Consider the following 16,529-nt stretch of genomic DNA (forward strand, 5'->3'; position numbering starts at 1 on the left):
ATCAGTTTATGAAAATCAAATTCTCATCCTGCGATCCTAAATTTTGAAGAGTTTAAATTACTGACTTTCAAGCTGGTTACAAAAGAGGAACTGTTCCTTGCCTATAAGAACCAAAATGTTCTCAAGGATTAGGTTTACAACGGAAATGGTTGGAGTGTTCTCTGCATGTTTAAAATGAAAGTAAAATACCATGTCAGCAGATTAATAATATAAATTGGAACTAGCTAGTCCAGTTCAATTGCCTATGGTAACAAAACACAAATACTTGAAAAACACTAGAAATTATAGAAAGTTTATTTGCTCTATTATATTATTTCAAAAGGTGTAACCTACCTGCTTCCTTATTAGTTAAACATAAAAAAGACTACAGTTAAATATAAAAGATTCATCTTGTTAGTATTAGTCACCTTAAGATACTCACTTACCTGCTTATTATGTGTTTTCATAGGTCTCATTTTCTCAGTTTTTCAAAAACAATCAAAGTTATTTCTTGACTTCATTAACATTATTTTCCTGCTATTTTCCAACAAAATTCCAGTATTTCTTTTCCAGATGTTACACAGTATTTCTGTCAAGATCTCTTTTTCCAGGTGTGAATATATTTTTATATGTGTGTGTGTATATATATATATATATATATATATGCACATACACAGAATCCAAGGAAACATAACTACACAGATTTCATTTTAATTATAAGCACCAAGTCACAAGCTGAGCTTTGTTATACATTAAAATACATATTTCAACTATCTGTCAAGCCACAGTGCTGTTACCAAAAGGCATCTCAGACATTAAAAGGGAAGGTCTTGGTTTCATCTACTACCAGCTTTGTACGGTAATCTCTGTAGTGAAGAGTATCTGTTTCTGGATCTAGAGCAACGGCAAGCATGTCCTCCATCTCCTCCTGAGTAAAGGGCTCACCTGAAAGACAGCACAGAATAACATTTTATCTTGGTAAGTATCCTTTCAAGGACTGACAAATTTTCCCTTGAAAGGATCTCCTTTTGATTCTCACACAGGGGAGAAAGGGAACAAAACTAAGTATCTTATTCCTTCCCTTTTGCCAGTGTAAGTCCTGCACACCAAGTAAGCAAGAAGGAGACAGACGATCTGGACCTATCTGACCTTCTAGTTCACAAACACCAAAACAGCCTGTTCCTCTCTGCCATGGATTTTGAAACAACCATTTTTGTCAATTTTTCTCCTATGTACATTAGAATTATTATCTCTCATTTGGCTATCCTTGCACTTGTATTCACATCATGAAAGACTTCTGGTTTTTCTCTTCAAAGCTGTTGATGGCCTACTTCATCCCTCAGAAAACCAGGTTACCATCTGATGCTAGGTCTTGCACAAAACCTGCACACCCTTTTGAACATGAGGCAGGTGGGCATGAGTCAGCCACACAAGAAAAGCAGGCTCTTCAAGAGATATTGAGGATTACAGAGTGTACAACTTAAATCTCGTCTTTGAATCTCTTTGTTTGCATGCAGCTCTAGAATTAAGATCAAGATAATGAAAGAATGAATGAGCACTGAAACCACTGAAACATCCGGAAATCTAAGCTGCAATTTTACAGGACAGCAAAAGAGTCACATACTTAGTGAGCACAGAGGTGTGCACAGAATCACAAAATATCCAGACATGACTGAATTACAAATAAGGATAAGAATAAAAATCTCTATTCTATAATGTCTGCAAGCAGGCAGATAAATGCTCTTTCCCTGCATCACTGACCAGTGAAATGTCCCAGTCTGCAGCCACTCATCACAGCAACAGCATTGTTTGAAGACAATGAATCTACTTTTGCAGGTTTTGGCCTACAGGGTAAGGACTTCAAGGTGCCATATACATATGCAATGCTTTTTACTTAAATACTGATATTACAAAAGTCATGTTACCTTCTTCAGTCAAATGTTTGACTAGGTCTTCTTTGGTAATATATCCACATTTATTCTTATCCAAAGCCTTTAAAGAAAAAGAATAAATCTTGTGGTTTTAAGCTTATTGTATCAAAAAGCAGCAACTTCTTCCCAGCAATTAGGTACTTGAATATTTTGTTACAGACCTCAAATGCATGTAGAATAACATCTTCTGGAATAGGTCGGAATCTGAAACCATGGAATCAGAAAAGTTAAGTTACTGTTTGCCAGTGTTCTGAAAAAACTAAATATGAGTACTAAGGGAAAGGAAGGCTTATATTCCATGAGAATTTACTAAGTTTTGTCTATCAAACATTTAATTGCAGCCTGACCTTTTGGAACTGTCCATATATTTAACTCTTACATCTTTTGTTGTACAACTGTTTAATTTCCCTTGTGATGAGGAACCAGATGAATGTCTTCTGCATGCCTGAGCTGGCTTGGTGGGTTAGTAGGAATCAGCAACAGATGAATCATTCTACAAAGCCAATGCACTGAACAAAAATGGACAAACCAAGAAAACAAAGTTTTGTCCAGGTAGGCTGGTAGCTAGGCAACAGATCACCTAGTGGGACTTGGGCAGCCTAATGAGCTGATGATGAGCAAAGTAGGCTGGTAGCTATAAAAGGTCTGTCACTAACAATTTCAGAGAGAGGGGAGAACTGGGCACGTTTGTGCATGCATATGCATGCTTGATTTCAGAGCAGGAAAGCAAGCTCAGTGCAGCAATGGAGACTTTCCATATCCCAGCAGGCTCTCACCAAACCCCCAGAATACTAAAGAGAAGGAGCTGAATCCAAGAAGGTTCTAACTGCTTGACTGCTTTGTCTGGACCCGCCTCAGTCTTTTACTATCTAAAAATCAAATGTGCTAAGAAGAAGCCTTGGATTTTATGATCCAAATCTCATGTACCATTGCTTAAGTGAACTATGGACACAGTGCCCCAAAAGATGAAGTGGGTCTTGACAAGCCTGCACTTGCCTGGGGAAAGCGTGCAGGGGGTATTTTTGTGTTTGTGTGTGTTTGAGTTTGCACGAAGGGGGTGTAGAGGAGGAGGAGGAGGAGGAGGAGAGCTCAGAGCAGCAAGGCATCATTTTGTGAAAGGGTGAATACCAGTGCAGAGCCACAGCTACTTCATCTGTAGAACACCCTCCTACCAAAGTCCCTCTGTGTGCAAAATAACTACTCGGGATTGGACAAGACTGAGTTTCTCAAAAGCCTTGATGACCATCTTTAAAATGAAAGATAAACTCCTAGTAAATGATCTCACTTTAGTGCAAAATGTCAAAATAGCACAAGTCCCTGTGTATGTGCAAAGACTTCTGTGCACCTTTGTGACCACTTTTAGATGAGCACTAATTGTATACATTCAGCTGTACCTGGCAGTCATTTTAAGACACGAATATGAAGCTTGTTTACACAACTTATTTAGAATACACTGTAACACTCTGTGCTTCTCAGTAACTGTAACTCATATGTTCCGAGAAAGCAATAGTTATGACATTAATTTGCATACAAAATATTTCAGAGGTACACAAAGCGTGTTGAATAGCAATTCTGATTCCAATTAAAAATACAAAAGCTACATACTATCACAATTATTATTATAAGCTGGTATTATTTATATCACCAATACAACATAATTTAATGTAGATTAACTAATTTTGAAACAAAATCTATATAGCTAATGTAAAATGAGTATAATGGACAAAGAAGATCTATACTCCTTCCAGTTACATAAAATTTCTGTAGATATGTTTTTCAGAATCAACCCTATCAATCTGGAATAATCTACAGACACATAAAATTCACTTTCCATTACCTTCTGTCAAGTAGAACTTTTGTCATCACTGGAAGAAATTTTTCCAGATGAACGAATCCACCCGGTTCTTCTACTTCTATCTAAAAATAAAACTTAAGTGTGGCAAGGTATATGACTCATTAGCAAACTAACCCAAAAACCAGAAAATTGGGGTGGTCCCTGCATTAAAATTACAACATTAGACTTTGAATATTTATATCAGATCTTTAATATCACATGGCACCGTAACATCTGAGTGAAAGACTTGTGATCAAATAGTAAGAGATTCAAGGAACAGCTACTATTCCAGGGAAATACAGGTCTGCTATTAGACACTTGCAGCAACTCAATATTGCCCTCTTGTGCTTCAAAACCATTCATGCAAAGGAACCAGACACTGAGGAACTGATCTTATCTGCCACAATAACTCAGCAGAGGTTTAAACATTCAGGCTCAAGCCATGCTAGTAAAGTCTATCAGGATCTGGAACTTTCCCAAGCAGTATAATGTGAACACTCATTACAGTAAACCATGAACACGTTCCCTTGGCATGATTTTGAACTGTGCCACCCAACATTTCCCCCAGCAGATCCTGGCTTGGACCTTAAGGACTTCTCCCCAGCAGCATGCTTGGTGCAGCCACTCTGCATAAAGCATTTACCAGGGTGGGCATGAGCTGCTCTGTGCCTGCTGGCTTCAACACCCAAGGATATTTCTGGGCATATTTAATGGCTAGTTTGGATATAGCTCCAGTCAAGTGCACCTTAATGATGGAATTTGTTGCTTTCTTGTTTCATGAAAGAAAGTTAAAGAGAGTTGTCAGGGGAAGGACCAGAGAGGCAGGCAGACTGAGTCAGGACCAAAACAGCCATAAGGCAGCCTATAAAATGCTACCCAAAAAAAGCAAACAAATTAGTCCCAAAACACTGGGGACGTCTAGCAGCATTCTCACTGCCTTCCTATACTTCCATGGGAGATAAGCAATATGGTAAAAACCACTCTCTGTCATTGGGGTGCATCCCTTCCCTGCAAATTTTAAGTTTTGATCCCAAAAGGAACCCTGTTAATTGAGCTTGCCTGTTGCTGTCTGTGTTGAAACTGGATGCATGCCTTGAGGTCTCACATGGCAGCAGCAACACCTTGCTAGGCCCCCTGAGACACAGCTGAGATTGAAAGAAAACTCAAACAGGCACTGATTTGAAATCTTCTAACTGAGCCAGGAAAAACTTAGTAAGGAATCTTCCTCCTGGGAGCTGGGTCAGAGCTGGGGCAGTTCCTGATACATCCAGTTGCCTAAATGGAAAGCTGCAACTGCTGCAGCATGCTCTTTTCCAGTGTTCTGGAAGGGGGCTGGGTGCTAAGAGAAGACAGCCATCAGTCTTGCTGCTTTAGAGTGGAAACTGGCTTGAAAAAACACATTTTCCCTTCTATTTGGTGAGCCTAGCAGAAAGGATTTTCAGCAAGGAAATGAAGATGTTGCCTACTTCATTCTAAACCAAATGGAACCTTTTACCATTACAGAATCACTTGTTTTGCTGCTTGCTTGATTGAAAAGATGTAACAAAATACCTGGCAAAACCTTGTCCTGGGAGGTGATCAGCAACCTCTGCTTCCTCTGATGTGAAACAAACAGTTTCCATTTCAGAGTCTCTATAGATCCAGCAGCATCCTGAGCAGTTAAAATTAATCCTATTTCTAACACTTCTTACTCTTCTTCATGCTCACTCCTGTTCTACACCTTGTTTCTCATTGATGTTTTTATTTTTCTGTATTTCCTCCTCTTTTCACAGTAACAGTATTTGCTTGTTCAGACTCTGTGAGTTTCACTCAGTTTCTTATCTTTGGGCACATCCACAGCTCCCATAACAACTGTATTGTAGCACCTATTATGTTTTGTATTTCTGTTCTCCCAGCCATAACATTGGGGTACTTGAAACACAAAGAAACAAAAACATCTTCCAGAATTACCAGGCGAAGACTGCACCGAACTCCAGGCATTGTAGTAACCCTTAGGTAAGTTTCCACCATCTCTACATTTAGCATTTAATCTTATCTTTGTAAGTAGGCCTAGAGATATGATATTAAGTACAGAATTGAGTATAAGGCAATATAAGAAACATGATATGATAATTTATAGAGATAACATAATTATATTAATGCCGATTTTGCAGATACTAATAACGTGATGGGTGCATGTGCTAGTTTAGCAATAAGGCTGATAGGAAGATGAGATGACAGAGACACAAGAAGTGCGAAACAGAAATGAATCACAGCTCACAATGGGCAACAATACTGGGGAAATAGCTTGGTTAAAAACTGACTAACAGACACAATTTTTACTTTATCTAAATTAAAATTAAATTATATTACCACAGCAAATTATAATTGCATCTTACATAAATTAAGATACGTTTATGATTATCATAATATATGAAGGGGTTCCACAAGAAGACAGTGGATTCAATTATATTACCACAGCAAATTATAATTGGATCTTATATAAATTATGTTTGTGATTATCATAATATATGAAGGGGTTCCACAAGAAGACAGTGTTCTTCTGGTACTAAACCTATGCCACAGCTTCATTTACAGGCACTATGAAACATTAGTTGCTATTTATTTTCCAGTGCAGTGTTCTTTAAGGTTAACCATCACTCTGAATGTATTCTTTCTTCTTGCAGTATTTGTGCTTTAATATTCTTACAATCAGCATTTTCTTACATGTTACACGGTTGTATCTCAAGAATCTTATATTGCACTATGCTTCTTATGTATTACTTATCTCACATTTTTTGAGTAATATTGAAAATTGGGAGGGGGGAAAAGTAAATTGAATCTCTTCCAGAGGATGAGGCAGGCCTTAAATTCTCCTGGTTCCCCTGGACTTGAACAGGGTTGTCAAAGCATCCCAGTTTCTCCAATCCATATCTTCATGGAGGAGTTGCACTGTTCATTTGCTGTAAAGAAGAGTCACTGTGGGACACTAAAAATATCATCTATATTAAGCACCATAATTTCTCTTTCCATTTTGTCTTGTTTGTCAGTGGGAGCTGGGACAGTCTGGTTCTGAGAGTACAGAACCAGAGCAGACAGATTGCAGAATCATGTGAAAAGAGCTTTCTCCTCTAGTGGTTCTTTGCACTTCCTCATGTGAAGCATCTGCATCATTTTCACAAGACTTAGTGCAAGACTTCTCACACTAAATTCAGATCTACAAGAGGCCAGACAAGCCTAGTGAGGAGAGACTATTACTGCAACTATCCAAATTATTGTTGGAGCAGGAAGAAAACAGTATGAGACATCAGTTCACAGTATCCTGACCTACACAAGAATAGGAGAAAAATCCTTTCCCCACCTCTCAGCTCCAGCACTGTTCACTCCTTAAAGCATCATGCCCATTTGCAAAAAGAATGTGAAGTCTTTTTCCCACTTCTTTATCCCATTTATTAATCACACTGTGCCAAGGCACCAGCACACCACTTTTCTATTACAAGCATGATGTAAGGAGGAAAAGAGTGTGGAGAAATGTGATTAATTTCCTTACCTCACAACTACCTACCACTGGGAGAATGAGAGCACCACTAGGTCGTGTGATATTTTATGTCCTGAAGCCTGATTTACAAGCTTAAGCAATCAAGTAAGAAAAGATTCTCACCTATAACTCAGAGATCTTAAGACTGAGAAAGACCTCATGAAGGACAGAATGTTGAAAGGTCTGGCTGTAAGATAGCAATAACAGGACCTAGTTCAAAAAATGGCAGGCTTTCCCTCTGAGTATTTTTGGAATGTGATGTACAACACCTGCTCAAGAACTAATTTTTTCTGCCTAACCCCGAAATGTGTTTCCATGGCATGTCCAGAAGAATGAGATGGTTAGAGTTTGGATATCTGACTGAGGTTTAGGACATTCTTTTTCATCAGTCAGTTTTTCCTCCATTTTCTATAAATGTCCCTCCATCTTGGCAGAGTATCACAGTCCCCCTTTGGGTAAAAGAGAGTCCAAGACTCCTCATTTTAACCCATCAACATTGTTACCTCATCAGTCTAAAGATTTGCTTCAGGGCAACCTCCAAGACTGTCTGTCTGCTGGAAACACTTCCATTACACTTCCAACATCTTGGAAAAGAATTTAGGTTTCCCATTCAGCAAGACAGAAGGGCCAAACTTGTTCAAGTTGAAGACTGAAGAAAATACAACAGATCCAAACATTTACCTTTGCAAGCAGTTCCTGTACTTCTGCCTCATTTGGGAAGCAACCTAGTGATCTGATAATGCAACCAATCTCCCTGAAAGAGAAGAAAAGAAGGAAGGAAGGAAGGAAGGAAGGAAGGAAGGAAGGAAGGAAGGAAGGAAGACAACTGTATTGTAGCACCTATTATGTTTTGTATTTCTGTTCTCCCAGCCATAACATTGGGGTACTTGAAACACAAAGAAACAAAAACATCTTCCAGAGTTACCAGGCAAAGCACTGTACCGAACTCCAGGCATTGTAGTAACCCTTAGGTAAGTTTCCACCATCTCTACATTTAGCATTTAATCTTCTTTGTTAGTAGGCCTAGAGATATGATATTAAGTACAGAATTGAGTATAAGGCAATATAAGAAACATGATATGATAATTTATAGAGATAACATAATTATATTAATGCTGATTTTGCAGATATTAATAACGTGATGGGAGCATGTGCTAGTTTAGCAATAAGGCTGATAGGAAGATGAGATGACAGAGACACAAGAAGTGCGAAACAGAAATGAATCACAGCTCACAATAGGCAACAATACTGGGGAAATAGCTTGGTTAAAAACTGACTAACAGACACAATTTTTACTTTATCTAAATTAAGATTCAATTATATTACCACAGCAAATTATAATTGGATCTTATATAAATTATGTTTGTGATTATCATAATATATGAAGGGGTTCCACAAGAAGACAGTGTTCTTCTGGTACTAAACCTATGCCAAAGCTTCATTTACAGGCACCATGAAACATTAGTTGCTATTTATTTTCCAGTGCAGTGTTCTTTAAGGTTAACCATCACTCTGAATATATTCTTTCTTCTTGCAGTATTTGTGCTTTAATATTCTTACAATCAGCATTTTCATACCTGTCGTATCTCAAGAATCTTCTACCCTGTGATTATATTGCACTGTACTTCTCATATATTACTTATCTCACATTTTTTGAGTAACATTGAAAATTGGGGGGGGGGAAAGTAAGTTGAATCTCTTCCAGAGGATGAGGCAGGCCTTAAATTCTCCTGGTTCCCCTGGACTTGAACAGGGTTGTCAAAGCATCCCAGTTTCTCCAATCCATATCTTCATGGAGGAGTTGCACTGTTCATTTGCTGTAAAGAGTCACTGTGGGACACTAAAAATATCATCTATATTAAGCACCATAATTTCTCTTTCCATTTTGTCTTGTTTGTCAGTGGGAGCTGGGACAGTCTGGTTCTGAGAGTACAGAACCAGAGCAGACAGATTGCAGAATCATGTGAAAAGAGCTTTCTCCTCTAGTGGTTCTTTGCACTTCCTCATGTGAAGCATCTGCATCATTTTCACAAGACTTAGTGCAAGACTTCTCACACTAAATTCAGATCTACAAGAGGCCAGACAAGCCTAGTGAGGAGAGACTATTACTGCAACTATCCAAATTATTGTTGGAGCAGGAAGAAAACAGTATGAGACATCAGTTCACAGTATCCTGACCTACACAAGAATAGGAGAAAAATCCTTTCCCCACCTCTCAGCTCCAGCACTGTTCACTCCTTAAAGCATCATGCCCATTTGCAAAAAGAATGTGAAGTCTCTTTCCCACTTCTTTATCCCATTTATTAATCACACTGTGCCAAGGCACCAGCACACCACTTTTCTATTACAAGCATGATGTAAGGAGGAAAAGAGTGTGGAGAAATGTGATTAATTTCCTTACCTCACAACTACCTACCACTGGGAGAATGAGAGCACCACTAGGTCGTGTGATATTTTATGTCCTGAAGCCTGATTTACAAGCTTAAGCAATCAAGTAAGAAAAGATTCTCACCTATAACTCAGAGATCTTAAGACTGAGAAAGACCTCATGAAGGACAGAATGTTGAAAGGTCTGGCTGTAAGATAGCAATAACAGGACCTAGTTCAAAAAATGGCAGGCTTTCCCTCTGAGTATTTTTGGTATTTTTGGAATAACACCTGCTCAAGAACTAATTTTTACTGCCTAACCATGCAATGTGTTTCCATGGCATGTCCAGAAGAATGAGATGGTTAGAGTTTGGATATCTGACTGAGGTTTAGGACATTCTTTTTCATCAGTCAGTTTTTCCTCCATTTTCTATAAATGTCCCTCCATCTTGGCAGAGTATCACAGTCCCCCTTTGGGTAAAAAAGAGTCCAAGACTCCTCATTTTAACCCATCAACATTGTTACCTCATCAGTCTAAAGATTTGCTTCAGGGCAACCTCCAAGACTGTCTGTCTGCTGGAAACACTTCCATTACACTTCCAACATCTTGGAAAAGAATTTAGGTTTCCCATTCAGCAAGACAGAAGGGCCAAACTTGTTCAAGTTGAAGACTGAAGAAAATACAACAGATCCAAACATTTACCTTTGCAAGCAGTTCCTGTACTTCTGCCTCATTTGGGAAGCAACCTAATGATCTGATAATGCAACCAATCTCCCTGAAAGAGAAGAAAAGAAGGAAGGAAGGAAGGAAGGAAGGAAGGAAGGAAGGAAGGAAGGAAGGAAGGAAGAAAGAAAGAAAGAAAGAAAGAAAGAAAGAAAGAAAGAAAGAAAGAAAGAAAAAGAAAGAAAGAAAGAAAGAAAACATCTTTATTAATAAAGTCTGCAGAACAAGACTATAGAGAATACAGATACCAATTCAGAGCTTGAACACAGGAGTGTGAACATAAAAGCACAAAAAAATCTATGTGGAATTTTAAGATGATGTCTCAGTAAGCAATGTCTACTTTTTCAGACATCAAATATTCTGAAGCTCCTTGAAATTGTTCTTACCATTTCCAAAAAAATTTCTTTACTATTGTGTTGCACTGTACTGTGTGCAAGTTACTTTTACATTGCTGTTCTCTAATTGCAATGCTTATTTTCAGTAAAGTATATATATATATATATATGTAGTTAACAAATCACTTGGAAATCTACTGAGATGCAAAGTAACAAATAAAATGCATACTTCTATTAAATGCTATAAATATACAAATTCTAACTGCATTAAAGAACAATTACAAAAGGTGAGGAAGAAGGCAGCCCTGCTATGTCCATGCTGTGCTCTCAGAGTCAAACAGAGCAACAAAGTGGCTTATCACCACTCTGTTTATGCCGTAAATATATTCATAGCTTGCATTTACTGCTGAACCTGGTGCAGCTGTTCTGAGGCTCTAAATAAAATTCTGACTAAACTGGCAATGCCTCAAAGTAGTCCAAGATGAACAACGTCACAGACTAGAAACAAAATTATTGTAAGGCTGTAATAAAGCTTTACTGAGCCTTACTGTATGATTAAAAACAAAATAACAGAAGCATTAATATAGTTTGTGACTTACAATTTAATTCAACAACACAGAATTTAGGCACATTTGAATATGTATCCACAGTGCTGGTGGTTCCCATGATCCAAACCTCTGTGGTTCCTTCATCTTGACCAGTGGTAAATTTTTCCTTTTTGTGCAAAAATCAGATTGCCCAAAAAAAATGGTAGATACAAGGAGGAATGATCTTTGTAAAATCCTCTTACAATAGTAAGGCCCTGAATGCAGCACACCAAGCATATGCAAAATTATATGTATAAATCTATGACCTTCTCAGACTGGTCCCAAGGAGTTCCCATCCTGACTGAAAACATGTGAGAAGCACTACAATAGACAAAAGAGAGAAAAAGGCTGGCTGCACAAAACTAGTTACAGAGCACAACCCAATCTCACACATCCATGTGTTCTGAAATGAAACCATCTATTCAAATGACCCTGCCCCTGTGGGTGTGAATGGCCAATGGCCTCAGGAAGGTCACTCATTTAGACATAATCCTTGTCCATGCATCCTACTTCTAGTTTGTATAATATTGCATTTGTTGTTTTCACTCCTGTACGCCCTCATATTTTCCAGCTACTTGTAACTATTCCCTGCCTCCACCAAAGCAAATCCTGCCTCCTTGTTGTCCCACACTATTTCTGCTCTCACAGACTGCCAGGGATGGGAATGCTGCCATCACCCTCCTGCCTCACTTCACTCACACCCAGCAGAACTGTGATGTGACTGAGGTAAGTCAGACCCTGGAAGAGTCTGCAAAATCTGGCACTGCTGGATGCTCTATCTGGCAGTCTGCCTGCATGCCAGCACGAGGATGTTGCTTGAAGTGCTTGTGGTAAAAAAAGTCAGGACCCATTTGGTAATAACATGGAGTTTAAAGGACCTGGAAGGAAATAGGAAACTATTTTGCTCCCAGCCCCTTCCTCTCACTTAGTTCAGCAGCTGCAGTTTCTGCTGTGTAGGTACTAGAATACAAAAATGATAGTTAAAATCAAGGTTACAAGTTTTGTAACACAGATGCAATGAAAATTTTGGGTCATGGTTTTCACCTTGCATATAACACTTTCAATGACAAGATTTGCAATATCACAAGAGTCCTTGACTGAGGGACATGAAATATGCATGAAAAAATACCATCTTCCTCATGCTTAATTTCTTACTAATTTGAACTAGGAGTCATGGAATACCAATGCTGGCCTGTCAAACCAGTATTATTTTTCATTCTTCACGGATATGTGATATTTCAGGCATTAATACAAATACAGCTACAATTGTGGTTAAGAATTGTGCTGTGCTGCCACCTTCTGATACAAGATAATCAGCCATTAATAACCTGATTTGTGATACAGCCCTGCAATATGAACCTAGGAATAATTAGAAAATAAGTTTTTGTTAATTGTCTGTATCTGTACTACAAAAAAATTAATGTGAAATTGAGTATTTACTACATTAAATAGACTTTTGGATGTTCCCTGTCTGAATGAATACATTTTTTAAAGTCTACTTGTATCATTTCATTGTTGTAACATGCTCCCAAGCTGTATATCCATATATAATGGAGTGAGAAGTGCAGAAGGTTCTACAGCTGTTTAGCCAAGACTGCAGATGTAAATGACAAACAAACAAGCAGTGAGTATGCCATGACACAGTGAGGGCTGGGGGTGGTACAGGGCCAGGGCAGCCAGGGCCCATCCTACTGCCCAGCCAGGAGCAGGGCACCAGGGGGCACCGGGACAGTCCCAGCCCCCGGCATCAGGCTCCTCCCTGGGCACGGACCAAGAGATTTAAGAGATCACTCTCCCCTACAGAGCCCCACGGGCAAGGGAACAGCAACTATACAGAGTATGGAGATATATCCTGATATTCTCCCCACTGGGTATAGCTGAAAAACCATTACTTCTATGAAATACCTGCAATTTCTAAAATTTAGGGGGATTAGTAAGCATGCATTGTTACAACCATCACATAAATATTTTGCACCTCCCTTTCCTCTCTGTAATATAGAAAAGCTGTTAGAAATGTTTAAATATATTTTTCAAGTCTTCATGCAGAATGTCTAATGACAACAATTTCACCAGTTCTCACACTCCATTGTAGTGTTTCTACTCAATAACTGATTTATAATTAAAAGTATATTCTTTTGAAAATAGTAATTGTAAATACGAAAAACTACTCCAGTAAACTTTCATGACAACAGCTTATAACTTCAGAACCTGTTCCCTGAGACATAAACATGTGGTTTATGCATATTATAACATAAGTTATACAGGTATGAATGTTTTTCTTAAAATTAAGTTCAAGTAGCGCTGTCAAATATTCAAACTTTAAAAATATCAGAATAAAAGCATACAGGAATTTTTAGGCATCCATCCAAGGTCAAGCCACTATGAACATACTCCAAACAGGGCCAAAAGAACTGCTTCTATTACATTTTCTGGTGAAGCAGATGCCAGTTTAGGGAGCTGTTTATCTCTTTTGAAATTCTGTAATATATTTGTGAATGTATTTACAAACCTGGCATCCACTGTTTTATTGGATTCACGGTCAAACACCTCAAAAGCTTCTGTAATCTTTTTCTCAATTTCAGCTACTAGGCCATCTGCAAAAAGAAACATAAGAAAAAGAATGATTCACTGAGCTGTTACAAATAATATATTTAAAATTTGAGACTTATGACAGCAGAAACACCAAAACTGATAAAGAGCAGACAGGAGAGTTACTTTGCAGAAGTATGAAAAACCTCCACTCTAAATGCAGGATCTGTGATTTATATTAGTAATATTGCCTTGCTATGGCTCTGCAGCTACACCAAGTCTGCTGGCAATGGTATGCCTCAGCTGTATGAACACACAGCTGCCCAGGTGTGGACCCTGCCCAGAGTGTGCCACAGCTCACTCTGGACCACAGGCCTGAGCCCTTCCTGGATGTCACTGTGCCAGTGGAAGGAGCAAAGCAAACATTGGCCCACGCTTGCCCTGAGATGGGGCTCAGTCACTTCATCCAGGTTCCTGCATCCAGGAAAGCAAGTGCTCTCGTGTCCACTCAGTTAGTCATAATGTATGAAAAGCTGAGAACCAGGGATAAAGAGATAAGATGTATAAGATCTGTGCACAGTGAATGTGGTTCATGGTAAATAATTCATAGTAAGAGTTTGAAAAAGAAGGACAATCTCAGCAAAGGAGAAGGAGTAATTTGCTACATTTGCTTTCTATATCTCAGTCTCAAAGAATGGGGAAAGAAGAACCACACGTTATCACAGATATATCTCACATAAGCCAGAAATTGCATTCTTGGGGCACACTAAGAACCAGGAAATAAATTGTGAAGATAAAAATATAAGGAGAGGAATGGGTCTATCTCAAAAGCAAATCTCCCTGGAAAGAAAGCCAGAGTAAAAAAAATAGTGAACTGGTAGCCCATTTATTAGTTTGACTCCAAATGACAGAATATAGGAAGCAAAGTGACATGAAGTTGACTTCTTGGTCCCTGTGGCTAACTACAACCCCAAACTCTGTTTTGCAAACCAGCTCCCAGGAGGCAGCATTTCTTAAGTTAGCCCCCAAGCCTCCACAGAGGTTCCAGAGGGAAAATCTGAATGACAGCCAAATTGAGATTGGTATGAGGGACACTTGTTTTCTCATTTTCAGACTTGTCTTCTGTATTTTAAATATAATAAGTAAAACAAAGCTCTCCTCTAGAAGACAATACATTTCCTTCTTTAGCTAATGCGGTGTTAAGTGATGTTGAGCAGCTCAGGCCAACATTAAGCCACCAGATCTGTTTTCTACAGGCATAACAAATTCATACCTAGTTTTCCACAGTCCCAATAGTTTGGGAACCCCTGGGGCTGTAGTGTGCAATCATTTTTTTCATTTGCTTTCTTGCCCTCATGACAGAAATGTCATTTTGCTGACAAAGGGTATCAGAACTGAACATAGCTGAATGATGAGATCACATTGGCTTTCTGATCTCCCTTTCTTTATCTTGACCCATGAGCTTTTTTATTGTGGTTTTTCCTCCTGTGCAGTAGAGGAGGGCAGAGAGAGGCTGCAGAGGGTGCCTGGCAGCTGGCCAAGGCCAGCCCATCACAGGCTACAAGCACTTCAACACAGCAGTGGATTGACCCAGATATAAGGAACCTCTTCTGCAAGTAGAAGAGAGGTGCATCCCCCCATAAAGCTACAGCTGCCTGCTGCTTTCCATCTGCATTTGGTACTGAAGTCCCCAGAGGATACACAAAGAGAAGATAAGCAGGAACATATCCTGTATTTCTCTCCCTGACTTTATGCCCCTGATGGAAGCATGGGCAGATATGTGTGCAATGGATGCTCACTGAGGATGAGGAGTCCTGTGCAATCCCCAGGCACAGGACAAACTGTATTCTTTCCACAGGCTGACAATAATGCCTACCTTTTATCTGCCTATGCACCAGTAAAATCCACATTTAATTATTTTTTAAAAACCAAGCCCATAGTTAAATCTAAGTGGACCTGATTCCTTGTGGAAAAGTCCCTAAAGACTCTTAAAGTGCTAAATTTGATGGGGTTTTGCTTACTGCTTATTTCAAAGAGTCTTCCATCACATCTCCCATGTAGACTCAGAGTTTAGTTCTTGACATCAGGCACTTCAATTGTACACTGCAACTTGAAATAGAGAAACATTGAAGGAATATTTATAGCTGTATATTCTTGGCATGATGTATGAGACTTCCATAGAAATAAAAATTAGCCAAGAGAAGGCAGGGAGAGATTTTAAGTGCTGGTACTCTGTAGGCATCCAACCTTTCCAAGCTCTCTTCCATGAAGACAGTATACTTTAATCTTACCTTCTGAAGAGACCTGATAAAGAAAAGTCCTGAAATGAGGTGAACTTGATTTAACCTAAGTACAAGATAATCTATCATCTCTTCCAAGAACTGAGAGGAAGTTGTGACTAAGAGCAATATCCCTGGAAGAAAACCTAATATACTGTTGTCCTCTCAAAGACTCTCTATGAGATGAGTAAACATGTAATAAGCTACTAGCTAAATTTGTTGACTTCCCTCCAGGAATTAAAGCCAAAGATGTTCAACATAGTTCAGGTTGGCAAAGCTGTTTATCTGGAAAATTCTACAATTCACTCTAAACCACTCTTTGTGGGGGAAAAGTACATGCATTCCAACTCTAGGATAAGAAATGGGTAAAGTTTTAAAATTATCTATTCAAGAGGGGCATCAAGAGATCAGACACACAGTTAACTCAGTGGATGTGGTGCTTTAATA

At 38.8% G+C, this 16,529-nt stretch overlaps 1 protein-coding gene across 2 annotated transcripts in view; it reads right to left on the reverse strand.

Annotated features, from left to right (window-relative positions):
• Positions 1 to 676: 676 nt before the first annotated feature.
• The window catches only part of EFCAB2 (EF-hand calcium binding domain 2), a 29,709-nt gene continuing 13,856 nt past the window's right edge, over positions 677 to 16,529 (reverse strand). The window contains exons 2-7 of one of the 2 annotated variants that reach the window (XM_039697907.1): positions 13,784 to 13,868; positions 7,943 to 8,015; positions 3,748 to 3,827; positions 2,072 to 2,114; positions 1,905 to 1,971; positions 677 to 924 (exon numbers count right to left, since the gene is read on the reverse strand). In XM_039697907.1, the coding sequence (XP_039553841.1) occupies positions 788 to 924; positions 1,905 to 1,971; positions 2,072 to 2,114; positions 3,748 to 3,827; positions 7,943 to 8,015; positions 13,784 to 13,868 (485 nt within the window). In that variant the 3' untranslated portion in view covers positions 677 to 787. Of the gene's footprint in view, positions 925 to 1,904; positions 1,972 to 2,071; positions 2,115 to 3,747; positions 3,828 to 7,942; positions 8,016 to 10,331; positions 10,405 to 13,783; positions 13,869 to 16,529 lie in introns of both variants that reach the window. The other variant, XM_039697909.1, reaches the window with a different exon arrangement.

The sequence above is a fragment of the Passer montanus genome, unplaced genomic scaffold (genome assembly GCF_014805655.1).
Source record: "Passer montanus isolate IOZ18808 unplaced genomic scaffold, ASM1480565v1 scaffold12, whole genome shotgun sequence".
NCBI classification, from domain to species: domain Eukaryota; kingdom Metazoa; phylum Chordata; class Aves; order Passeriformes; family Passeridae; genus Passer; species Passer montanus.